The 27956-nt window shown below is 45.6% G+C and overlaps 1 protein-coding gene across 1 annotated transcript in view; it reads right to left on the bottom strand.

The window, feature by feature from the left end:
* LOC135900522 (U3 small nucleolar RNA-associated protein 4 homolog) overlaps positions 1-27956 on the bottom strand; it is a 60824-nt gene that overhangs the window by 16051 nt on the left and 16817 nt on the right. Inside the window, exons 8-13 of the mRNA XM_065430008.2 lie at positions 27296-27343; positions 18381-18537; positions 16924-16985; positions 12396-12653; positions 10001-10178; positions 5335-5432 (exon numbers count right to left, since the gene is read on the bottom strand). Coding sequence (XP_065286080.1) covers positions 5335-5432; positions 10001-10178; positions 12396-12653; positions 16924-16985; positions 18381-18537; positions 27296-27343 — 801 coding nt within the window. The remainder of the gene's footprint in view (positions 1-5334; positions 5433-10000; positions 10179-12395; positions 12654-16923; positions 16986-18380; positions 18538-27295; positions 27344-27956) is intronic.

Below are 27956 nucleotides of genomic sequence, written 5' to 3' on the forward strand. Positions count from 1 at the left end.
AAGAAAAAAAAGAAAAAGCCGTGCACTAAGGTCGTGTAAATACCGTAATTAGACATTGTTAGCTGCGGTTCTTGCTTGAAAATCTTCCTAGGACAGGCCAAAAATAGGAGTTTTCGACGGGGGATGACATCTGTTCAATACATTCACTGTTCCCTAAGCTCTGCTGAGAGAGACGCTGCCACTATAGGGTGGCTACTGGGGTCACCATAGGGGTCAAGCGCTTGCGTGCTGATTTGTCAAGTCACATTTTCTGGTGAAAGCCAATATTAAGATCGAAATAACTCAAGTTTGCGCTCACAGAAATGCATGGGCGCTCACTGGGCCCTTTGGTTGGGATTAAATTAACCAAAAGCAAATTAACTCAAATCGACTGTACAGAACAATTTCTGAATATACTGTGATCCTGCAGCGAGAGTACATAGCAAACTGTACAGTTACATTGAACAAAATTATATCCACATAAGTCAACTTCTGCAAAGAACAAAACGACTCAAGACAACATGCCATGCCAATAGCACCTTGAAAAGGCGAAGGAGGGCAGTACATGTATCTATTGACCAGCAATGAGCACTGGTCAGTTAAAATGCAATTTCATGATGCCTGGAATGTCAAAAACTGCCAATTAGTATCTCTACTGGTAAAGCATTCAAAGACGATACTTAAAAATAATTTAGTCAACATGCGTTACTAGCAGCCAAATTTAATAGAACCTTTACTACAAATTAAATTATATAGAGCCAAATTAATAAAACATTTACTACACATCAAATTACACACTATGCCAATCTAGTGGGTGCATGGTTGCAAATTCAATGTACCATATTTACTTGCATAATGAGAACAGTTTTTTTTTTTTTTCAAAATACCGAAGCAAAGTTGGGGTGTGTGTTTAATATGCTGGGTAAAGTTTTCCGAAACTTTTCGAAAGTGTGAAAATTGGAAAGAAAGACGATAATGACTAAAAAAATACATCTGATAACTTGGCTTGTAGTACAGTGAACTCTTATTAAGACGAACTCGGTTAAGCTGAATTCTCGCATATAACGAAGAACATGGGAACATTTGTTTGGTTTCCCACAGACTCAATGCAAAAAAATCTGCTTAAGATGAATCGCCTCAGACGTGCTCTTCGGTTAAGACGAACATTCAGAGCGACTGCCACCGGTACTGATCTTGAAGGCTATAGGGTGCCTCAATGTTATGCACCCAAGAGCATGCGCATCGATGCACCCTACTAGAGGACTGCGGCGCACATCACGCCTGGGCAGAGGCGAAAACAAGGGGAGGAAACAAAAAGAGACAGTGACGTTTCACTTCATGAATGCGGGTGATGCTCAAATGTATGGGTGCTATAGCGCATACGAAGCCATCAGCTCTCGATGCGCCTAGAGTGTTCGCATCGCAGATTGTATTCAAGACAAGGCTCACGCGGCCGAGCCATATGCAGCAGCTGCCGGAGTAGAACGCCTCCTTGTAAACATTCACTTACTAGCTAAATTAACAAGGATGGTGTCAATGCGCACAGGCAAACATGACCACATCACATTCGACAAGTGCAGACGCTCGCTGTCAAAACACTTGGTGAGGAATCACGGCAGCAGTGAGCGAAGTGACCTTCGCATTGTCTATCACTTCAACGCAAACTTAGGTGAGAACACAGTGCATGCAAAGCTACGAGCAATCAGCCCACCTAGACTGTGTGCCCCCAAAGCACACCACTTTCAAGATAAAGCCCATGCAACCTCACACTGCCAAAGTACAACACCCTCCTCCTTTCTCTCCGCAGTGCCATGCACGAAACAGAAGGCAGCGTGCGTTCCCCCTCCTGCCTTTCCTCCTTTGCACACGCAAGGTTGAGCCGCCATTGTCGGCTCACCATCGCACGCTTTCACTTGCCCAAACAATGTACGGCGCGCGAGGACGATGTTATCACGAGATGAACCCAGTACATCCGTATCGCAAATGAAACCTGTAGCAAATGCCAGAGGAGGTCAACCCAGCGTGCCTCTGCCTACCTCCCTCCTCCGCAATGCTTCACTTCGTTTCTCCTTCCCCACTTCACTCAACGTCACCTAGACTTTCCTCTAGGTTGTGTTGCTTTGCCGCCCGCTCAGCGCGCTGCTTCGTACTTTCGGTAGCCCAGAGCCTGCACCGATGACCTATGAGACAGCAGACGCCTACTTTAACTCCCTAGTGAACTTTTTCCAGCAACACGAAGGCACAGGAGGATTTTTAAGGTCATTAGGTGAGATGAAATTGTTTGTGACTGCTCGTTGATTTGCACAGAAGCGCCAAACATCCATCATGGTCTGGATGTAACCAAGCAAGAGTACCACTTGAAAACAGTTTTCTTTTAAGTTCAGCTAAATAAATGCTTTGGGACATTTAAATAACTTTTTTTATTCTATGTGTTGTTAATAATAAATATGCTAATATTTTGTTTTTCTTGCAGAAACTTATTAATATTTTATTTACTCTTTGAATCCGTTTTATTTTCAATTGTTATGATAATCTTAAAATGAGGAAGACAGCCTGAATGAATTCACGCTGGATTTTATATGTTAGTATAAAATCCAGCGTGAATGCGTTCAACGAATTCGTACAGCGAATTGTTTCGTGCAATTTTTGGTTCTAAAGGGTTTTACCCATTAGACCAAACATTTAACGGGTTCTAACAATTTGGTTTTAACTAGTAATACCTCGTTAAACCGTACTCGCTTAAACAGTATTTTCGTTTTAAATGTAGTAAAGTCAAATCCCTGACTCAGCAGCCATTGAACATATGTTTTGTATCCGCATAAACCGTACCAGCTTATTGCGTACGTATCGGTTAACGCGTAGTGTTTCCAATTTTCGTCGCGCAAACACGGCTGTGCGTCGTCTCCATCGGGCGGCCCGGCAGAACAATAAGCCTGAGAGATCAGCTCATTGGCCTCCAAGCGCCCTCTGCGTTTGTGCGTGAAGCCACATCAACATCCCTTCGGCGCCGTGGCAGAGAGCGTTGTGGCGTTGTGCAAGCGGGAGCTCACATCATTCCGAAACTCGGATAAAAAAGACACCAGGTGCGTAGCATAGAAGAAAAATTAGACTTTTTTCGTGCTATCGAACGTGGCGCAAAAAGTCGGCGCTGGCACGTGACGTGGGTCTACTGTTGACTATGGTGTGTGGCATTTGAAATGCAACGAAGTTGCTCAGCAGCGCTGCAGCGACCGCAAAGAGATGTCAGCTACGAGGTCAGACTTTTCGCCATCATTGCCTCTGTTATTGCTCAGTGTTGCCTAGCGACAGTGATAGGGACGACACGGAAAGCGATAGCACGGACGATTCAGGCCCGACAGTGGCAGAAGCTGCGCGTTACGTTAGCCTCATGAATGCAATCGTCGCTACGAGAACAGCACCCCGCAATGAAAAGGTGCTCCGTGACTTCCGCAACGCTACCGCGCCTGGGCACGGAGATTATGCAACACTAACGAGGAATCTGCCATGCGAGTGTTTGCCGAGAAGAGGGGGCTGGCTGAAAAGCTGGCTTACAGCTTCAGCAGGTTTAAGGCCGCTGTCATCGCTGCTAGGCCACCGCGGCACCAAATGAAAATAACATATTTGTCGAAATTAACGAAAATAATGAAATAACACGTTTAGTATGTACTTTTTACGAGCTTCGGCCAACTACGGTTTAACGAGGTTTCCCTGTACTTAATTTACTGTTTTGAAGTAAGATATTTGGATGCACCTGATCATGTTGCCAATTGTTCTTCTGATAAGACAAACAAATTTTCATGGTCCCTTCGAGTTCGTCTTAAAGGGAGTCTACTGCAAATGTATACCGTATAGACTTGTATAAGGACCGCACTTTTTTCCCCCAATTTCGACGAAGTGTGGCCTCTACACGGAACTGAACCATTTGGTTTGGTCCCGTGTTAGCCACTACTGGTCCTGTGTAAGCAACTTCTAGACAGCTCCCGGCCTCCAGCAGTGGCATGCGGAAATATACAGCGTGGGAAAATGCGGCAATGCGCACACATGGCGTTGGGACACCAAATACGGTTGCTTCTCCACTGGAAATTTTCTACCCAAATTTTGAGCTGCCAAGTTGGGGGTGCGGCCTTTACACGGGGACAGCCCTTACACTATCTATATGGTATGTCCATTATTTGAAAACAGTGGCAGCTTTTTTTTTATGCACTTTACTCTACATCAAAGTTACCAGGCCTATTGCCCAGGTCACTGGCCACTTTTTCATCGTGGTCCCACAACAGCTCATCCTTGCTGCCATCCAGCACATTTGTGATGCCAGTCTTTTGAAGCTTTTTGCAATCACATCAGCTGGTAGCAAGTGCCATGCATCCAAAATCCAGTAACACTTCAGCTAAACGGACAGCCTTTTAACCTTGCCAGCTGGGGTCAGGGCATGCCCACTTTAGGCAGTCTTTGTACAAGTGTTGCATCCCCTTGAACAGTTTGTTCACAGACACATCCAGTGGCAGCAGCACCGTATTAAACCCACCCGAAATGATGGCATTGTCAGTGCACTAGTCCGGCAGTAGTGCACGTGGACTTCATCACCACCGAAATGCCTTATGGCAGTACAATTCCCATGCTCTACTGCATACTCTATGGTTATTTGACTCAAAACTAACCATATAACTGAAACTATGGTCCATCACCCATAGCTAGTCACAAGATAAGCAGAAAAGTGAGCAACAAACAATGCCGTCATGAAATAATTGCCTTCGAAATAGGGGAAGAAATAATAATAATAAGGGGGGGGGGGGTTGACTGCACAACACGTGGTTCACTCGCTTCAAGCTATGCAACTGTGCATGCATTTTGATTGGCTGTCACACTGGCACCAGGGCAGAAAGCATTATTTTTTCCACCGAGAGTTGGCTCTCAGTCACATGCATCCAAAATCTCAGCCAGAACAAGTGAACCCGGAAATTCCAGCACAGCCATTCGTTTGTGGGAATGCACAGGGTTAAAGCTGGGGCACAATTATTACGAGGGGGAAAAAATTCCAATTCTGAAAAGCAAAGATGGAAGTGCATTTTTTATGCGAGTGCGTCCATCGTGTGAGTAAATATGGTAAACAGGTTCGACTGTATATGTAAAACCTATGAAAGTGTCAAGCTAACACTGCCAAACCTCCACCTTTATCAAGGTTGGTAAGTGGGTTGGGATAACTATTATTGTTATGTGTAGTAGTGTGAATACTCTGGCCATGCAGCCTGCATGTTTGTAAAGTCACTACCACAGAAAATAAAATGTGAGCAAGTTCGTGCACGTTTACGTGGTTGCATGCAATATACAAGGTACAAGCAAAAATTGCTCACACACCTCAGAAGTCTTCAGGTCATAGATGTGTATACCTTCATTGTCAGCAACAGCAAGATGTTTAGGTGACACACAAACCATGTGAGGGTACATTGTGCCACCTGCAAAGAAAATTAACACACTTTAAGCATGTCAACATCAATTTTGACTTAGTAGATCCTGCATATAGTAACTCTAAGGTGATCTCAAAATCGTTCAATATATCAAACATTTGAAGTATAAGAAAAATATGCCTATCTGAAGCTTTTCTGAAAACTCAGAATGAGTCCGACAGTTTCCCGAGATCATTGCAAATGGGAACTTGCTCATTTGTTACCCCAAGGCCGTGTCGGATTTACAGAAGTTTACTTATTTATTTATTATTATTTTCTTTTCTTTTTTTACTTACAAATTTTACAAGTAACTCATGCTGCGAGATGGTCTTCGACACACTACGGTTGAACCCAGTTATAACGATACCAGATTTAACAATACATCGGTTCTAACAATGAAAAGCTGCTGCACCGTCAACTTTTGTATGTTTTCTATGAGGAAATAACCCACTTATTACAACGTCCCCATGCCACATTATCAGTTATAACAATGAAGTCTGGCTGCTGGGTGTCCGTGTCAAAAGGTGTAAAAGGTTCAAGGATTTTGCATGGAATGCAAAATCCTTGAAAAGAAAAAAGAAAAAGTGAAATGCGATCCCCTGCACAATCGCCCAACACCCCAACTTCCACCGCACTTCCTTCCATGAGAGATGCCTCGCACGCATCTCTCCAGTGGCATTTTAACCCTCCAAAACACGAATGAACCACGCCAACTGCGCTGACAATGCTGCTGGTGCTGCTCCGAGATTGCTCGCTTGGCACTCACAGTTGGTTCTTTATTCTATGGCCCTCATGCTGCGCAATTCTACTAATGAATTAAGTCGCTCGTGCTTGTCTTTGTTCGTTGCGTTGAAGTCGTTCTTGGCCACATTGTTTCTTAGCCTCGTTTGAGTTGCCGCCGAAACGGAAGATGGCTGATCCGCCCGCTGATCATCAGCAATGCACGACGTTGTCGATGAAAAGAAAGCGCACTGCTATATATTTGTAAACAAAGTGCTTCTGCTTCTAACCGATGAGGCGAAAGTTGCAAACGTGCTTGCATTAGGTAGCGACAGTGGTGGCCACGACGGCAGCGCTGATGCGGTAGAGCAGGCTGCCTCAACATTGTCACCACAGGGCGTCCTGTAGATGATTCAGTCCCTCACGGGCTTGTTTTCCCAAGGGACCTTCCACTTCAGTACGTGGAGCACCTGGATGCCTTGGAGAAGGATGTCAGCAAGCTTCATGTAAAGCAAGCAAGGCTAACGGACATGCAGTTTTTTCATGCAAGCAAGCCACTGGGAAGTACATGTGGCGAGATGCTTGTGGCGATCTCGCTCAAGCTTTTCTTCTGGATTTCTCAAGCTGAGATGCTGCCACGGCAACCTTCCCACATCTTTTAATCCCACATCTTTTAAGACGCCCTTTGGGGCCACTAACGTGATGCTTCGGAGGAGTTCGCATGTCACTTGCCGCCCGTGACCCTTCTTTGCAGTTGTTATAGCAGCGCCATTCTTGAACGCTGACAGCCACAGCTTGTTAAGAACATGCGATCAGAGCGCAGACGAACCAGAATTCAACAGTTAAACGAGTCAACACAATCAGAAGCCATGGGGAAGAAAACTGGCCTCCCCACCATTATATGTATCTTGGAACAGCTATGCTAACCCCCAGTTTGATTTTTTTTTTCGTGCAACCTAGTTATAACAATGGAATTTTCGTGGCACTTGAATATTGTTATAAGGGGGTTATGCTGTAATTGTAACGCTAACCCTAAAAACCTGCGCCACCTGGCTACATGGGACCGTGGTGCACTTTGCATGTTTCTAAGTGCTTGTTGAGTGCTTTTCGTTGAGGATAAGGTAGAATCGGACACAGTGAGGAAGCAAACTAGCCTGTATGGCTGGCACCATGCCACCATCAGTGCAGCTGTACTGCAAATAGCACACGAATGTGCCCCGTGTTACCATTACAATACGCCTTGGGACACAGACGAAGACTGGAAGCAGACAGGACGAGCCCTATTTCTCCACTAAATCTTTACAAAAACGACCATATTTTAACTTACTTTGTTCTTATATTTTATTAATGCAACAAAGTTTGCTTTTAACGGATGGTGCTACAACAAACTATCGGCTACAGGGGACGAAATTAGCGGCAATTTTTTTCAAAATCAGCCGTATAAAACACTTTTGCCATGTCGACACGGGCTGACAACTGACTTGCGAGGGTCAGCCGGCGATCGCAGTTCAATATCGCGAGCACGAGGGTGGAAAGCAGGCCAGAAACATGCTGTCTTCTTTCGCGCACAAGGCACAGGGATGCGGGGGAGGCGAGAGAGAGAGGGTTCTACTACGGCCCCTGCTGCTTATGGCGCGGCCGCCATATCTTGAAAGCGATCTGCGATGTGAAGTGCTCGCCCACGTGGGTGCCATATATCTAAAGCGATCTGCAATGTGGACAAAGTGCGCGTACACGCGAGTGAGCGATCTGCAATGTGGACAAAGTGCGCATACACGCGAGTGCTGTATCTTGAAAGTGATCTGCGATGTAAACAAAGTGCGCACCCGCATGGGCCTCATCTTCAAAGTGACCTGCGATGTGGAAAAAGTGGGCCAGTGCGGATAGCTTCGCATGTGCTGTGCTTTCGACATTTAGTTCATGTTGAAGTGAGACAGCACAAAGGTAAATTCACTCGTTGCTGCTACCATGCTTATCTTGCTTAATTTGCTATTGCAATCAATGCTTTGCCTTTCGGGCAAAACTGCGCCTTCTTTTGGTTTTTTATTTTTTATTTTGGATGTTCGTCACTCACTCTATGCAATAAACTTGTTAGAAATCGCGACGAAAGTTTAGGAAGTGAGGCGTTTCGGATATTACTGACTTCGGATAAAACGGACGTTTTTTGTCGTATTATCAGGGTCTGTTGCAACGAGAGTCGACTGTATACAGTTAAATGTTGATACAGTGAAACGCACTTATAACAATATTCAAGTGCCATGAAAATTCCATTGTTATAACCGATAATTGTTATAACCGGGTTGCATTAAAATATCAAAATAGGAGGATGGCAGAACTGTTGTGAGAAAACTATAATGGCTGTGAGGCCAGTGCCCCTCCCCACCACCTTCCTCCATCTGACTGATGGTTGTGTTTGCTCGTTTAACTCCTTCCTGGGCACTCCAATCGTGTGTAACGAGCCATGGCTGCTGGTGTTAAAGAATCGCACTGCTATAACAACTGCAAAGAGGGGTCAGGGTGGCAAGTGATATGCGAGCTTTGCCAAGGGAAGGCTCTGGTGGCCCCAAAAGGGGCCTTTTAAAAAATGTGAGAAGGTTGTCACGGCAGCCTGTCAGCTTGAGAAATCCAGAAGAAATTGAGGCGAGATCGCCACAAGCATCTCGCCACATACTTCTCACCGGCTTGCACAAAAAAAACCCTATGTGCGTCAGCCTTGCATGCTTTACGTGAAGCTTGCTGAAATCCTTCTCCAAGGCATCCAGGTGCTCCAAGTAGTGCAGTGGAAGGTTCCTCGCGAAAACAAAGTACCTGAGGGACTGAATCATCCGCCGGGCCTCCTATGAGGACAACATTCAGGCAGCCTGCCCTACCGTGTCATCACCGCCGTCGCCATTGCTATCCGATGCAAGCACGTTCGCGACGATCGCCTCATCGGTTAGAAGCACTTAGTTTCCAAATCAATAGCCGTGCGCTTTCTTTTCACCAGCAACGCCATGCATTGCCGATGATCAGCGGGCAGACCAGCCATCTTCCATTTCAGCGACGAGTCAAATGAGGCTGAGAAACTACGTGGCCAGGGATTTTGACGCAACCAACAAAGATGAACACGAGCGATTAAGCTGTTTGTAGAACTACGCTGAATGAGGAGCCAGCAAGCAATCTGGGAGCAGTGCAGTTGGCGCAGTCCATTCGTGTTTCAGAGGGTGGTGCGGCGAAGAGCTATGGCCACAGCCCATTCGTGTTCGGAGGAGTGTGCGGAGAAGGCGCGGAGAAGGCTGGAAAATGAGAGCGCAGCAGCTGTTGTAGCAGCAGGTTATCGTTCAGCGGCTCGAATTTCTTACTTTCTTTTTTTCTTTTCAAGGATTTCACATGTCACTACCTTTTGGCACGGACACCCAGCAGCCAGACCTCATCATTACAAACCGATAATGCAGCATCGGGGCAGTGTAGTGGGTGGGTTCTTTCACCATGAAAAACATTCAAAAGTTTACGTTGCAGCAGCTTCTCGTTGTTATAGCTGATATATGTATTGTTAAAACCAATATCGTTATAAGTGGGTTCGACGGTACTACACACTTTTTTCTCTCTCTCCCCTCCTCCCCTTCCCCCACAGGTGTAAGCATGAAATTTGGCATGTCCACTTTGTGTCTATACCTCTTCCCTTAGGACATACTTTGTAAGACTGCATTACACAGACTACTTTAGTTTGTTGGAGGGAATTACAATTCATTCATAACATAAAAAAGTTTATAAAATTGGCTTATATTGTATGTAAAGTTGTAAGAATAAAAGTCATACACCTTTTGGGAGTTCAAGCTCCAAGAAAAAGCAAAACAAACTAACAGAAGTGTGCCTACCTGTTCTGGATGGAAGAGTGTAGAGAAGTCTGGGTGGCAAGCTGAACACATGGACACTTCCGTGAGAACTCAATGCCACCAAATATGAGCCATCAGGACTGAACATCAGTTTCTTGGCAGGGCCCATCTGTTCATTAAAGGTGGACACCTTGTTGCAGTCGAGACTAGACCCATTAACCTGCAATGGCAAAACATCATCGCATCATCAGGCAGTATAGCAAAATCAGACATTTTTGGACCACACAGCACATCTTTTTGCTTATTCTAGAGAAAGTGATGTCAGCAGCATATGTTTTAAGCATACCATAGTGCTGTGCTATCTAGCATCATTCAACAGCTGTCACTAGTCATGATTTACTCGGGCGTGACCTTATTTCTTCTAGACATACTTGTTCACTTGCTTCCGTTTGACAATGACTCCCCTTCGTCCCACCTCCCAGCCCATAATATGCTTGAAGTGCTGCTTTAAAGATCACTAACCGATGCACTTGAGTGGGAAGTTCAAGAGACATAAGATCCCAAATCAAATAATATGCCTCCATCTTTGGCCTGCGATTAAGTCACACAGCCGGGCAGAGCTCACAAAGCAACATTTTACGCCTATATCAGGCAACAGGAGCACACATCATAAGGCAAGTGAACAGCTGCTCATGAGAAAGAATGTACAGACACAACCGAAAAAAAAAAAAAAGAAAAAAGACGGAGCACAGTATGTGGAAAATTTTTTTATTTCTTCTAGCCCAGCTCTACAACGTGGAATTGCTTCACTACATTGCATTGGTCAAACAAGTGCATGTAGCCTGTACCACTTGACTTCAGCCAACATTCTCAGGCTCTGAAAAAATAATTGCAGCACCACTAGCCTCCAAGCTTTTGCTTGCGTGAGTACTTGAATAAAGTGTCGGTCTCAACAGTGAGAGTGCAATGGTAGATGCCATGACGATGCAGTTCAGCCCTTGCTGGCATGCCTACGTAGCTTGCACCTCCAACCGTATAGATTTCGTTGAAATTATATATTCACAGGCTTAAGGTAATGGGAAATCAGTTCTGTGGAATTCCGCAAGGTGGAGGAAGGTTCACGAAAGGAAAAATTTACACCCACTTGCATGTAGCATCAAGCTACAAAGGGAACCCACACAGGTTTTTCATATACAAAGCTTCGTAACTGAAAAAGAATTTGTCCTAATCCGGAATTCAAAGCCGGGACCAGCACCTTTTAGGGGCCTGTTTCCTAAAGCCAACTTCACCGCAACACATCTGTCTTATGCTGCAAAGCATGTGAACGTTGCGAAACTGGTTTCGGTTTCATGTCCAGATAGCACTGCGCAGACAATTTCCGGCCCCAATTTTTAATTTTTTTTTAAAATAAAAGGCGCGCATTAGAACCAGGTAAATATCGTAATCAAACATTGTAACCTAACATTATAGCTTGAAAATCGTCCTAGGGCGGGGCATAATAGGCACTTTCAACGAGAGCTGACGTGTGTTCAACACCTTCACTATCCTCTAAGCTCTGCCAAGACAGACGCTGCCACTAAAGGGGTCGCTATCAGGGTCACCATAGGGGTCAGGTGTGTGCGTGTTGACTGGTTAAGTTTGCAATATCCAGCAAAGGCCAATTTTAGCATCAAAATAACGAAAGTTTGGGCACATAGAAACGCATGGGCACCGCCTGGGATCGAATTAACAGAAAAATCAAACTAACTGGAGTTGAATTAACGGAAGTCTACTGTATTTGAAGTGAAAAAATACAAACAAATGCCAAAGACTCAAAGTCAATTACATCCGGAAGGGGAGCAAGAACATGGACACATGTTTGTTACGAGGGCAACTCTGAGGTGGCCAAGCATTGCTGCCAAGACATGGCATGCCATGGTTGGCCCACATATGGTAATGCAGAGAGGGCATGGCCAAAAGCTTGATGGAGAAATAGGCAACCAAACAGTAAACAACAACACAACAGACACGACAGAAAGACAAATCACAACAGGCAGCAATATACAAGCTGCATTGAGTGAGGTTCGCAACTTCCTTGAGGCCCTCAGCCACCTGGAGCAGGCAACCAAGGTACTTTGCTGGGACCCACTCAGTTCATGTGAGGTCCACAGTCACCCGGAATCATACAGGCTTGCAGTAGTGATAACCTACTGCAGTTGCCTGAGACTCGCCAAGTTTGTGAGACATCCGTGAATACCAGGCATGAGTTCAATATAGCTGCCTTAGACAGCCACCTGACCTGGGACGTCCAGAGCAGTGCCATCACTGTTCTAAGCCATCACAGAGCCTTGACAATTAGTGTTACAGGGTACTTTTTGGTAAAACATGTCATGTATACACCTCTGCAACACACCTCCACCTTTATCAAATTGCAATATGTGAGAACCTGCACACTAACCTCACTAATTTGATAGAGCCGAGCTTTGCCTGCATCTGAGCAAGCCAACCAGCAGTGGTCATGCGACACGGCTGCTGTGTGGTAGGTAGCCCCATTCCGTGCGTTCACTCGAATGAGCAGCTCAGGTTTTGAACAGGGCGTCGAGGTCTTGCAGGGTCCTTCTTTATTTGTGGTGCAGTCGAGACGCCACAGCTCCAAGTGCTCACCATAGTTGAGTAGAATACAGCCACTTGATGCTGCCACTTGTACTGATGAGAACTGCGAGAACATGCACAGATGTTATTCTGTGGCATTAAGAAACACACCTTATGAGTCACTTGTGTGTCAGACAAAATTATAGTATAAAACCTCGATATAACAAAGTTGTACTAGCAGCAAAAAACATAGTTCAATCATGAATTTCATTTATTCAAGGTTTTAAAGTTTCAGCTGTAAAAACAACTGCATGAATTCCCAGAGTATTCCTGGTGGTTAGTATCGATCTTGTCAGTAAGCACTTATAAACAAATCACAAGAAGGTCGGGCCATAATAGAGTGGTTAGAAGAACCAGCGCATGCAATGCCGATCACGCCGAGAGCAATGCAATGGCGCGGCTCACAGATTTTCAAATTCGCGTGTTTAGTGCCTGCAGCCGTCATCAGATGGTGACCACAAATTAAAAACAAATGTGTAAAAAACTATGGATATTTGTCCAGAAAAAAAAGGCACAGTTTTGCCAGAAAGGTGGAGCACTGATAATGATAGTGTGATGTAGATAAAGATTAGGCAAAATTATATTTACAAGATATATACAGAAAAGTCATAGCCAAGATGGCAGAATGACCACAAACCACGAACGAGCTCTTTCAATCGTCCTCTTCGTCGTCTTGCTGGGCACGTTTTTCAGAATGCAGAAATGGCGTGTAACATAACCCCCGGCGATCGGAGCACCGTCTTGGTGCTTAGACAAGGGAAAGACTGTAGGCTGAAACGTACGACTTGAGACAGGACACATGCACGACATCGGTGTGGGGCACTGATGACGAGCGACCATCCGACGAGGTTATCTCACATGTCACCTCGGTGGGCTGGCGTAAAACCTTGTAGGGCCCGGAGTAGCGGGAAAGAAGTTTCGAAGACAGGCTGACATGGCGGCAAGGGGTTCAAAGAAGGAACAAGGAGCTTGGCTCGAAGTCAACGGTTCTGCGGTGGCTATTGTAACAGGCCTTTTGAGCCAACTGCGAGACAGGGAGATGGTCTCGTGCGATGTTACAAGCGATTTGAGCACAAGCAATAGCGTCACGAGTATATTTTGTAAGAGCATGCGGAGCTGATGGAAGTATTCTCTCAAAGGGCAATGTGGGGTGACGGCCAAACACGATAAAAGGGGGAAAAGCCGGCAGTGTCGTGGTGGGATGAGTTGTATGCGAATTTCACATAAGGCAAACTTTTGTCCCAATCACGGTGATCTGCTGAGACGTACATGGATAGCATCGTGATGGGGGTGCAGTTGAGGCGTTCCGTAAGTCCATTAGTCTGCGGGTGGTAAGCGGTGGTTAGCTTGTGACATGAGCGAAGGATATCGTCGGCAACGTATGAAAGAAAAGACTGCCTGCCATCTGTCAGCAGCTGCTGTAGAGTCCCGCGGCGAAGGAATGACGTCGTGAAGCAGGAAGTCAGCAACATCCGTAGCACAACCGGACGGCACTGCCTGTGTGATGGCGTATCGTGTCACATAGTCAGTAGCTACGGTGATTCACTTGTTCCCCAAAAGAGAAGTCGGAAATGGCTCAACAAGATCAAGGCCAATGTGGTAGAACGGACTAGTTGGAATGTCTATAGGCTGAAGTGGGCCGGCAGGCTGCAAGGGCGATCGCTTGCAACATTGGCAGGACTCGCAACCAGAAACATATTGGCGTACAGAACGGTAAAGGCCTGGCCAAAAGAATCGACGTCGCACACGGTCATATGTATGGGATACTCTGAGGTGGCTGGCTGTTGGGGCATTGTGGAGCTGATGGAGAAGAGTAGAACGGAGGGTCGTAGGTACTACGAGCAGAAGCTAGGGACTGTCGGAGTTGGTGTTGTGAGGGTAGAAAATATTGTCCCGATGCACGAACAGGTGGAGCGACGGGTCGGAGGGATTATGGCTCATTCACACCAGCGACTTGAGGAGGTTGCGCGACTATTTGCGACTCGCGATCAAAAAGTGACCGAAGGGGAATGATGTTCACACCGGCAAGCCCGGCTGAGCGCGACCCGCAAATCGCAATCCCGGAGATTATCGCTCTCAGTGAGAACTCTCGGAATCTACGCAGAATTTGCCGCGATGCGGGAGGAGGCCGGATGTAGACACATGCAAGATCACTTCCGGTGCGCCGCTGATTGCTTTATCAGTTTTGCGACCACGGTCGCGCGACTGAAAAATCGCGCAGAGAGCGACTGGCCCAAAATGGTCGCTTTTCGAGAAAAGCGACCGTTTGCAACCAACTTGGTCGCGCAACCACTGTCAGTCGCCGGTGTGAATGAGCCCTTAGAGTGTGGATGATCGATGATGAGCCACAAACTTGCATTACTGAGCTGTTGATTGCGTATATCAGTCAAGTCGGAGATGGCGAGGACGCAGGTGTCGGAATCATGGGCAGTGGAATCAGGAGGGTCCACGGGATGACACGACCGGCAATCGGCGTCCTGGTGCATGACCCCAGACTTGTAAAGGACATCAAAGCTGTATTTTTTAAACTTTAGCACCCAGTGACCAAGGGTCTAATCAGGTCTAACCAGGCGAGTATCTTGTTGACCTCACGCAGAATCACTTGCCGCTCAGCATGGGACACACGATATGAACATCGTCGGATGGGGCTGGCATCTCCAGTATGAATCCGATGAGTTACGATGGATGTCTGGCCCAAACGGGCAGTCATCAAAGTCAAAGATGTCGCGACAGGACATCAACAGGTGCCGCAGATTGGCACCATGTGCTGGGACAAGGTCAGGTGTCATCATTTTGTTAGAACTGACATCGGTAAAATGGACGAGAAGGTGGCCGTAGCGGAAGACAACAAATCCTCTGCAGCAAATGGAGAAATGGCATGCTCATCGACGAGAGAAACGTTGGCCAGAGCCATGCCTACCGGGAGAATTTGCGTCAACCAGCTAAACTTCAAGATGGGCTGTGACATTGCATTATTAGTGATGGTAACGAGGGTGTGAGGAATGGTAAGATATTTAGGGCCAATAGAACATTCGATATTGGAGTCAACAAGCAATCACCATCGGAAATAGAAAGTAGGGAAGTCAAGTTCACGTACATAACAGCTTGAGGTGGCAGTTGAACGTGATCGACAGTGCACAAACTTGGATGACGTGTGGAGCATCAGAATGAAGAGGCAGGTCAAGCTGGAGCACACCACTTCCACAATCAAACAGGGCGGAATGAGCTGGCATAAAGTCCACGCCAAGGAGGAGCACATGGGAGCGCTGCTTGAGCACAGCAACCATAGTAAAACCTTGGTAAACTGTACCCTCTTAAACAGTAGTTTCATTTTAAAAGTACTAAAGTCAAATCCCGGCTCAGCGGCCATTGAACATAATGCGTTTTGTATCCGCATAAACTGTACCAGCTTATTGCGTACATATCAGTTAACACGTGGTGTTTTCACTTTTTGTCACACAATCACGGCGGTGCGTCGTCCCCACCAGGCGGCGCGGCAGAACAAGCCTCAGAGATGAGAACAATGGCCTCCAAGTGCCCTGTGCATTTGTGTGTGAAGCCACATCAATATCAACATCATTTCAGTGCCGTGCCAGAGAGCATTGTGGCGTTATGCACGACAATGCGGGAATGGTGTGTAACAATAGCAAAGCGAGAATTACACAAAAAAAAGTTCCTAGTTTTTTCCAGGTCACATGCGCTCAGGAAACCGTGAACAGATCTCACTCGATGACCACAAACACTTGCTGTCACAATGTGACCGAGCGCTTCACACCGTGTCTCGCAAACCTGAGATTATGCAACCGCTAACACTAGATGCGCAGGAACACAATGCGCATCAAGGTGCCAACCATTTGGGTTCCACCTTTGCACCTGCCGCAGATCACCTCCATGTAGCATGTGCGGGTTTATTGACTAGTTGCCTTCACCCAGAAAGATCCCGTACTCGTGACGCCAGCGGCAGAAAGGATGTTCCACATCCACGGCGAAGGTTTGCGAGTGGTGGTGCTGGCTAACGCTCCCAGGGTTAGTTGTAGCAGTAAAACATAAATACCCAAGGAAGTGGATGGAGAAACGGCGCCACGGTCGCTCAATTGGTTAGAGCATCGCACGTGTAATGTGAAGACGTGGGATCGTTCACCACCTGTGGCAAGTTGCTTTTTCATCCACTTTCATTTCCATTAATTTATCATTTCTTTAATTCAATTAGTAAGTACAAGTAATTTCCCCCATGTTGTCCTTGGCGTCTTTGTTTGTTGGCTTCTCATGCACTAAAGAAACCACATAAGGCATGGTGAGTGTCCCACTAAGGACATGACAAATGCTGGACATACCTGGAATGGACAATGTGTCACAAGTGATGTCTCTGTTGACACAGCCAAGGAAGTGTCACACCCTAAGCCATAGAAGAGAAAAAAATACCAGTCATGAAACTTAATTTAAATGCACAATCTACTTATATATACAGTAATGTTCAAGCTTTACATTAATGATGAAATTAGATGTTGCAATACAAAGTAGTGAGGAGCTGAACTACACTCTCCGCAGCAGAGGATATTTCTCACTGTGCTGGCAACTATGTCACTAAGTTCAAACAGATTATACACATTTAACCCTTTCTTCCAAGCCATGGCTGAGCTGGGTTTGTTTTTGTGTTTCTGGTAAAAACAGCAAAGGACGAGTGCAGCTAATCGACGATACTTTTTATTTCCTTGTAATGCCACCAACAAGTTGATTTTATCTGAGTGTTTTCTGTACTTCCAACTAGATAGCACCACACTTTACATGAGGCAGCGCATGCAGGAGTTGATTATGGTAAGTAGAAAGTGAAAAAGTGTGTTGGCAAGAGGGGGCAAGAGGGGAAGAAGGCACTGCCAGCAGCTGCAGCTAGCTTTGTTCACTCCATCAAATAAAAGCCAACTTAGCAATGAATTCTTAGTATTGCTTCAAAAATGACATGTTCAGCTGTTCAAACAAATAGGACCCTTGGAATTTCCATGCATTCAGCTTGTTGTCAAATCGTGAAAAATAAAGACGAGAACAGCACTTCTGAAGACCCCCATGCATATAGTGGTAAAAACAAAAGGTACAGAAAGACACTCAAGGACATGCCCAGCTCGCTTCCCATTCTGGCGTCTTGATGTGAAGGACCCAAGTGAGCTATTGTTTTATACCGATTGCATGGTATACGGTATAGCGCTGTTAAGTTTAGCTTTTGCAAATAAATTGTGGAGATTTTATACAATCAAAGGCTTAAAATATTGTGTACATTGTTTTTCTTAAATGATTCCACAGCAAAAAAAATGTAATGTTTCTGGCCAGAATTCAGGATACTAGCATGGCGCAAAAACAGTTAAGATAAACACTGTGGCCACTCTTGCAAATAGCTGCTTGTGCCCGAGTGAAGGCACCACAGCATCAGTTTTATCCTTGAATATGTGAGACGTTTTCTCCTGACAGATAGGCTTTAGTTATGTTGCCCACCTTGTAGAGAACCAAGCACTTAGAACAATTAGGATTTCAACCGAAATTTATTAACTGAAATTATTCCAAATATTCAGATAATATTTATCCATGCATCTAATTTCCCGCAAATAAAAACAATTTCCAAACAAGTCTATTTTTGCCAAGGCTAGGTAGGTAATACCACAAAAGTGACTGGCTATATCAAATAATATCACTGGGATACTGACATTCGATTAGTCACATAAGCATGAAACACAAACCAAGGGCAAGGTAACAGTAGCAACAAATGAAGCTCGACAAATCCTTACAAAGCAAAGTTGCTTACCTCCAGACAGGAGTTGTCCTTTGGCCAAAGCAAGTGCTTTAACATCTAGCTTGTGACATGTTTTCTGCATTGACTTGGCCCACTTCTGTGTGTGACCTATCCTAGTAAACTTCACAAGTAGTGGGTCCACACCAGCTACAAAAACATCCTTTTCGCCCTGGAAAATAAACGGAAGTCAGATTATGGCCAGGTTAAGTAACTAACCACAGTGCACACGGTAGCAAGCAAAAATATCTTTGTCCGTATGGCCACATGTAGACTAATGCAGATGTAGGAAAATTTTTCCCACATGCAGATGTAGGAAAAAGTCAATAGACCATCTGCTATGCTGCAGTACTCCTTACCAAAGTTTCAAGATACTGCTTGGTAGTATTACCTGTCCTCTACCGCACGATTGTGCGAAAGAGTTTAGGTTGTTTTTCAACGGTTTCAAAAAAAGATGCATGTTTTAGGTAACATTTACCGAAGCATCACATTTCTTACTTTGCTTGTTGTGGCACACATAAAGAAATTCAAATTTGTACTTGGCGGTTAGCGTATACTGCTGTTCAGCACATAGTTATGCCATGTTCCTGCCAGCCAGGTTTCACTGTATGTGGCAGCCTAGGTCACTTGGAAAAATTTCTGTTGAGCTTTTGGGTGCATGAAAGATTTCTTCATACTTCACTGTAAGCACACACAAAATCAAGTGCACCAAGTCTTAACCAGTTGCAAGCAGATTGTCAAGGTGTTCCTCATAAGCTGCTTCCACAGCCAAACTCATACACATTGTTTCTGATGAGTGCTGATCAGAAGTACCGGATATACGGCGCAGTGTCAACTGGTGGAAGCAGTTTTTTTGAGGCAGGGGAAAAAGAGCAGAAAGTTCTACTCCCTTAAAGCTGTGCCATGTATCTGCTTGCTAACATTTAATTAGTTTAGCCACAGATGTGCAAGGCAACACTACTTTGTTTATTTAAGACAATATTACAAAATTCCCTCAGCGGGGCACACTATTGTGCGAGTACGGCTACATACAGCTAAGCTATATTCATTGCTTTATTCACTAGAAGGTAGCATTGCAACCCTAAAAAGAAACAATGCAGCTTTTGGTAAACACTAAACATAATTAAGTACATAAAAAACTTCATTCCAGAATTGTAGGTTCAGTTATTACTATCATGCATGTACTATACACATCAGTGTAATAGCCACACTGTTCTTTTCCAGCATTTTGTGCAAAATGTAGAGGTGATTAAAAATAAAAACATGAACACTTTTAACTGAGGTTTCTTCACAGAAATTAACCTGCTAATCAGCACAAACTGAAACCACTGTATAGACTTGCACAGGCTAAAATGTTTTTAATTAAGTTAAACGGTTTAGCATATGAAGTCAAAGTCTAGCTCTAAGAGAAAATCGAACCCATCAACTCACACCCAGCAGCAGCAGAATGCCACAGTCACTGAGCAACTCCAGCAAATTTACAGGTTGAGATCAACAAAGCACACCGATGTGCAACTACAGCTATGGCTTTGCACAACTATGCTAGATTCATTGCTTTTTCACTAAAAGACATATCTTCCCCCTCAAAATGTAGCAACAAAGTGGCTTATAGGTGAACTCTCAACATAACTTTTATTAAAATTTCATTGAGTTGTAGGTGCAGTTATTGAATAACTGCACCTACAACCATGAATGAAATTTTTAATAAAGATTATATACAACAGCATCTAGAACCTGCACAGCTGGCTGCAGTTATTAAGTGCACCGAGCTTTGTACCCAGCTACAGATGACTCTACACGGCATTTGTCTGGTTTACTGTTAACATACAAGCACTACCATTAGAAGTGACCCGTGCAAAGCGTGTACGCAGTCAACAACCGATTTTTTGGACACGCCCAATAATTCGGACACCTTTGCGAAACCGCAGAAGTCTCAGGTGCTGCCAGCGTGGCCCCATTTAACCCTTTCAGGGTCAATGACGTAAATATACGGCGCCGTGAACAAGTCCAAAATTGTCGATGCCGCATATTTACGGCACCGTCTGTACATTTAAAAAGCACACCAATTTCCTAACGTTCTTTTTCAGTCATGTGCTGCCACTACGTGGGAATACAGGGAATTTCTTTCGCGTGCGTCCCTCTCTCGGTTTTGGTTGCATGGTTTGTTTTAGAGCTAGTTTGCTCCCGCGTGTCTATATACTACCACTCGCGCATTGGCGCGCAGGCGCCAGTTTCGGCTTCTTGCGCTTGCAAAACTGATGGCTATCATGTTACTAATCGCTGAAAGGGCGACCGCTTGTTTCTCGCTCGTTTAGTGCTCAGAGGGGTACGCATAGGAAGGATGCCCCCGCGCATGCGTTCCCGTTGCTTTTTTTTTTTTTTTAAGACTCGCGAAAACTAATTGCCTCTGGTTAGCGATAAGATAAAGATTAGTGGAAGTTTGTCCCACGTTTTGCTTTTTTGACAGGCACACAACCACAAAGTTTTTTTTAGTGCACGAACCTAAGCAGTTCGGTTACACTATGGATGTACATATTAGTGTGAGAGCAGGAACAGTTGAGTCTTGCAAAATAGTCTCCTGTGCGCATTTTCAATGCGTTGAACTATGTGTATAACAATGCATCAAATCTTTCATTCTAATAAGTTTATTACCTTTTTTTATTGTTGTTATTTATGAATGCAGAGTACATATATACCAACGCAAAATATTCTCTTCTCACTTTACAGTCACCTCAGAAAAATTACGGTAAATTGTTTTCAAAATAAGTCCCCAAGAAGAATTGGAATCTGCAATAGGAAAAAATCGACCTTGGGCGGTCGCATATGGCGAAAAAAATCGACCCTCAAAAGGGTTAACTGTGCACCCCCTCTTTTCAATTTGACTGCGCTTGCGTCCGTTTCCCCACTGGCCCAACTCTCAGTGTTCCTTTCTGTAGCAAGGTAGACAAAGCAGTTCTCGTGCCAGAAAGCTACAAAGATAGAGGATAAAATAACCTGCACTAACAGACCTTTCAAAATGATAATAGCACACTAACAAGATTAGGCACGAATAAAGATTACCTTCTGCTTGGAAGTACAGGTTTGATACATATTCCCCCCCCCCCCCCCAGCGATAATAAAACGAACGGCAGAGGCAAATGCTAAGGAAGACATATGCAGAAGACGCACCCTCGCCCGCGTCTGCACATCAGCCAGCTTTGCAAACCATCGTTTCCTCAAGTCGGGTTACACCCGCACTGACCCATCGGCATGCAGTGTCAACAGTGGCTCTCTTTCCCATGTGCTAACTGATTGGCAAGAATTTCCGTGTAAATTGCAGGCAAGCACTGAGAAACAGTGGGGGGGACCACAAGCCTAGCAGTGTGACCATCGAGGAGCTAAGTAGACTGGATTTGGCCTGGTGTCGGGGATGAACTTGAGACCACTGCTAGAGAGCCAATCTGTAAGAAGGCCTGACTGTGCGGACACTGAAACCCTTCGCCGTCCTATTTTCTTGACATTTTACGTTACTGCAGGTCCGAAACCACATTAAACGAAGTCGCCAGGGCCACTATTTTGATTATCTCGCAGCCTCGAACCAGCACCCTTACACACTAATCCACCGACAGCCGTAGTCACCACCGCAGCAACGTTAGGCCTAGGTGCTTCAATGTTCGCGACTAAACTTAAGGCTGTTCGGTGCAGCGTTTCTTTTTTATTGAAAGTGTGGGAGGTGGCACAAAGATATAGCCACTGTAGCCACAGTTTATTTAGGCCAGCCAGCCATGGTGCAGCAGCATCTCGGGAGCAGCCAGCCGACACCACGGCCGCTCGAGCGCGCTAGCATGTTCTATTCCCACGCTACCTGCATGTGAGCCCCCTTCTTCGCCGGCTTTGGAGGCGATAAGTTGCACTGCTACATGGCCCCCCTCCTAGTGCGAAACGCGATTGAAATAAAATCCAATGGTAAAGTCCAGGTAAAGGAGTTCAGGTAAAGTGTGCAGATGGTGTTGTCGTACCTGCTGTGGTTGTTTTGTGGCAGTGGTATTGGGCTGCTAAGCACAAGGTCACGGGATCAAATCCCGGCCACAGCGACCGCATTTCGATGGGGGCGAAAACAGCCATGCACTTAGATTTAGGTGCACGTTAAAGAACCCCAGATGGTCCAAATTTCCGGAGTCCCCCACTACGGCGTGCCTCACAATCAGATTGTGATTTGGGCACATAAAAAAATAACTTTTTTTTTTGTCGTTATGTCGTATGTCGTTTTTGTCGTTATGTCGTTTGTGTAGTGTTGTGTTCATGCAGTCTGGGAGAGATGTACCAGGCAGCACCGGTAGCGTAGGTTGTGAGCGATGCGCAGCCAGTGATGCCATAGTGCAAAAAGCATGACCTGCTGCAGCTCCTTGTAGATACTCGGGGCTGTAGAAGTCAGAGTTCCAAAAGCAGACCGTCTGGTAGTGCGGGACTTGCGTGGAGATAGCGTAAGTGTCAGTCACTCACAATGTAGACGCAGAAGTGATGCTCCAGCTGAAGAAACCTGATGGCAGAGCTCCTCCTGCAAAACTTCGGTAGGCCATGCAGCCGCCAAAAGTGTGAGCACAGAACATCGGAAGGCTTGCCTGCTGGTGCTTGTGGTGAAATCACGAATGCCAATAGCATCAGGGTTGCGGTGGTCGCTGAAGGCATCGCGACGGTTGTGCTTGTGATGTCGCCATGCATGCGAGTGTGAAATTTGCACCTAGTTGAGACGGTGGGAGAGCCTCTGAATCGGTGATGAGTGAGGTGCCCCCGAACAGAAAGCAGACAGCTTGCGAAAACGTCCAAGGAAGAAGAGCGATGGACCGTAGAGTAGCTGAAAGCTCTGGTGTTTGGCCCAGTGAATTCCTTAGAAAGAGTCATCATGCAGCTGCCTTTGAGCTGGAGAGGAGGCTCACGAACCAAGTAGAGGTTAAATGCTGAGACCAGCACGTGCTGACGATCGGCACAGGTGGAAGCAGGCGATGGGGTACGGCAAGATGCAAAATAATGCGATGGTTCAGATGGCGAGAACTGTTGTGATGGAGCGCCAGCTGGAGACTGAGCGCTCGAGGTGACTTAGTGAGCAAGGACGGCTGCCCGCAAGTCCACGTAAACGTCAGGGCCGGGGGATGACAGCCCAAGCCTGGAACGCAGCTGGAGCCTGGAACATTGTTGAGAAGGAAATGGCTGTCCAGCTGGGTGAACCAGATGTCCGGCATGTCGATGTGGAATTACCGGACACCCTACAACCGCGGAACATCTGCCAGACTGCGTGAAGCCATGTCACTCGCCTTGGGTCAGTTCGTGTGTCAATGCTGGCATGGCTAGGCTCAGTCGTCCGAGTCACCAATTTGTGGGAGGCAGCAGGAAGAGGTAGCCACCATAGCCATGGTTTATTTAGGCCAGGTGCCGTGGGATCTCGGGAGCGACCAACACCGTGGCTGCTCAGGTCAAGCACGCTAACATGTTTTATTTTCGCGCTACCTGCACGCAAGCCACCATCTTCATTGGCTTTGGAGGTGATAGTCGCACAGCTACAAAAGAATTCACTATCATCAATGGCGCCGACTGCACCTTCGTCATGCTCGCTGATGGCTTCTTAGTGTGGAAAACACAGCAAGGGTCAAGTGTTGCATAATACCAGTTCCCAAAAGTCAGCTTTGCCCCTCTACATCGGTGTTACACAGTGAAGCATACGTGATGTACAGTCAACGTCCGATTTTTAAACTCCCTATAGGGGCCGCGAGAACGTCCGAAAAAAGGAATGCATGTCTTTTACTGCCCCCAAGGGCTCATATCGCCACAGGCACATCCAAAATAGCTCTAAAGGCCTGCTAGTGCACTTATTAGGCATATCGGTGCTCGTACTCTGATAGGAGATGCCGGGTGTCCGTAAGTATAATTAAAGAATAACATACTGTGTCCCGTGGCAATTGCCCCTTCAAATCATGGTATGCTTCACTGCAATACTTTGTGTAAGCTTCACTGCTACAGGGCCTGTTTCACGTGCAAGCAACTCTGCGGTGAGCGGCACCGCGGTGGGCTGATGCGGCTTCGTTTCACATGCACCCTCTTCATGCAATGCCCGCCGCTAGCGACGAGTGCCGCTTGCAGAGAGCACCAGTAAGCAATGGGTTTCCGCGGTCACCAGAGAAGGTGCTCAAGCTTCAATTATCCCTGTTTTAACAAGTGCAAGATCCAGCTAGATTTTTCGGTTCTCCAAGAGCAACATCAGTTCTTGACTTGTTCGTGTCAAAATACACTGTCATTATTACCCATGTTAACTTTGGTTTCAGCTGCTGTTCAACAGCCTTCCCCAGCTACAGGCATCCAGAACAATAGCCGGAAAGAATATGTAGTATCAAAATGTTGCATGAAACGAGTACAAAACAGGTCTGTCAGTGGCTCTCGTTCTCAAATGCCGCCAGGCATTCCGGTTGCCGTCCGGGTCACTAACATGTAAACAGCCTTGTGACTAGGTTAAAACACGTTGGCGGGCTAGTTGGTTAGAATCCATGGTAGAGTGTATAAGCGCGACTGAATGAGGACGTAGAAAGAAACAGATACACAGACACAGCGCTTCACTTTCAACTATAGATTTTATTTTCGCACGCATCGATAAATATATACCGTGCGAGCGGAAACAAACGTAACAGCAAAAAAGAACATTCAGGGGTGCATTTCGATGAACCGTACACATGTGCAAGGCATGGGGAAAACATGTGTTGCAGTGGTCACAAAGATAAACCGAGGAATCGTATCTCCTTTTTCGATGGTGACACCAAAGGCTTGCCTGCGCACTTTTGCTCTAATTTTGCAATCTCATAGGTCTCCACAATCTCCCTCGTCATCCTGCTACGAGCCTTATACAGAATGGAAGTGCTTTCAAACATGGGCTTGCAGGAACAATCTCGGCAGTGAATACCCAAATGACCTGAGATTACCCTTGTGACGTTATATCGATGCTCTTTTAATCTCTCGATGCATCTGCCGGTTTGACCAATATACGTTCTTCCGCATGAAAGTGGGATGGCACAGACAACATTATGAGTACAGGTTACAAAATGTTCGCGATGTTGGGTAGAACATGCATGCCTTTTGTTATTCTCTGTGTTAATACATAGCTTCTGTAGACGCTCAGGGGCACAGAAAACCACGTCCACCCCTGATTTCGCCGCTATTCTTCTGAGATTATGTGAAATGCAATGAATGTATGGTACCACAGCAACTTTCTTTGCTCTAGCATTAGCATCCTTGTAACCAAGCGAACGAGCACAGCGAAGGATGAAAGAGCGGACAGGGAGACCAGATGAGAGGCGCTGATAGCGAAGAGAGCGCAAGGACAAAAGCAGAGGAGGAAGGTATGGCAAAAGCATGAGAAGAAAAGTGTAGAGCCTCGCAAGACGGGCTTTGCGGCGATGATGGCTACAAGATGGCACCAGAGTAGCATGCGTCGTCTGTTCACCAATGATGTCACCGATACCATATATGGAAATAAAGTGCTGCATGAGCAAAGGTCTGTCTGCGAAACCTGCTGTGAATTGCACCTATGTGTCACCCACACGAACTCCCAACTAGTGAGGCAGTCGTGCCACTCTTCGCTCCGTTTGCAACATGCCGCATGAGACAGATAGTTCGAGCCAGCCAATATAGTATCAAGAAATGATAACGTGTATACAACTGATCTTAAATTTCGCATTAGAGAGCATCATACTCGTCGGTTAACCTTTAAAACAATTTTGACGAGGTGCATCCCTTACACGGGATCGAACCTTTTAGTGAAAATGGGGCTGGCACAGCCGGCGACTACAGCATGCCCCGGATCCCCTAATGAACCATTGCATCAGAGATCAACGCGCAGCTCTCACAATCTAGTAAAGGGGCACGCAGACATGCACAGTGCGTGAAAATTCCCCAACGCACGAGCGTGGCACCAAATGCAATTGCTTCTCCGATGGAAATTTTTTTTCCTCCAAATTTTGGGCTGCCACGTTGGGGGTGCAGCCCTTACACGGGTGTGGCCATTATGAGAGTCTATACAGTACGTGTGCACCTGCTATCTCCTTTCACAGTAGAACCATCGATATGCCTAATAAGTGTACTGGCAGGCCTACAGAGCTGTTTTGGATGTGCCTACGGTGATTTGAGCCCTTGGGAGCAATAAAATGCATGCATTCATTTTTTTAGACTGACCGATTTTTCGAACGTTTTCGCAGCACTCCACTAAAGACAAACACCACACTCCACTAAAGACAAACACCTGCACTGCCACTGCAACACGTACAAGAGAAGGGCATTGCATGTGCCAAGACCTCAAGTGGTGTGCACACAAATTCAGACGTTGGCACGACACAATCACTACACAGTAATAAACTTGACCTGAGTGTGAAATTGAAACCACATTTGAAGTGGCCAGAAATATGAGCCTACAGATTTTGCGTAGTGCAAAACCTCCATTCACGCTACCATTTCCCTTATGCTCATGCAAGGAAAGCTTTAAAGTTTCTCTTCTGAAACCGGGCACACAAACACCAAAGTACTCAGTAGTTTACAGGTGCATACTAGCCCCTAGATTATTGCCTCCTGGTGGCAAATTAATTGATTTGTTCAACAAGATTCTTGGTCATTACATTACAAACCTTCTTTATGCATGTTTTTGGTTCTGCAAATATCAACACACAGTCCTCCTAAACAACTGAACCGAGATCAGTGAAAGCCTCTGTAGACAGAGTAAAATTCATTTAGATCAGTACATAATATGGCTGTCACACAGCGCGCTTTCTATCACAATCAAGCCCGATCCGGATCGAATTTCTCTGTTGCGTTTGGTTCCTTTGCGTAAGCCAATTGCGACCAAGAACTTCGATCCAGATAGGGCATGACTGCGACTGGAAGTGGTCGTGTGACATCGGTATAAGACATTAACTTACCTCACTCAAACAAAGTGCCAGAACATCAGCATTGTGTGCTCTAAAGCTCTGCAAGAGTGGAAATAAAGAAGAATTAACAGTTGCACACTGCTAACTCAAGTTCATAACATGCAAACAAATATTAATGAAAAAAAAAAACATGCATTTGTACTCACTGCTAGTATGTAAGTCAAGACGAAGGCAGAAATATAGTGAAATTACTAGAAAAGCAAGAAGGTCTGTATATCTACATTTGATTTTCTATAGCTGGTTTAGTAAAGATTTTTAAACAGCCTAACAAGCCCATTACTGCATTGATTACTGCATCACTATTTGGCATAGCTTGGTACCACAAATGATGTTCACCTGTACCTTACAATGCCACCACCTCACCCTCACTTTCTTTGACTGTAAAACCACATAAATACTGCACCAATAAAAAAATTATAGCACAGGCTGAAGCACATTGCCTTAACTGAAGATGTTTGCTAACTCGGAATCTTCTTTTGCAGTGACCCTCACACCTTGCAGCTTTTTGGAAATTACAGATGTGAAATTTGGTTATCTGCACCCCCAAATATGTGCCCAAAACTGTCATTCACAAGATATTCAATGTGACAATTATGACAAACATTTCTCCTGTTTTCTATAATGAATTCCCATTTGATTGAATGAAAGAAAG

This window comes from Dermacentor albipictus, chromosome 1, assembly GCF_038994185.2.
Source record: "Dermacentor albipictus isolate Rhodes 1998 colony chromosome 1, USDA_Dalb.pri_finalv2, whole genome shotgun sequence".
Lineage (NCBI taxonomy): Eukaryota > Metazoa > Arthropoda > Arachnida > Ixodida > Ixodidae > Dermacentor > Dermacentor albipictus.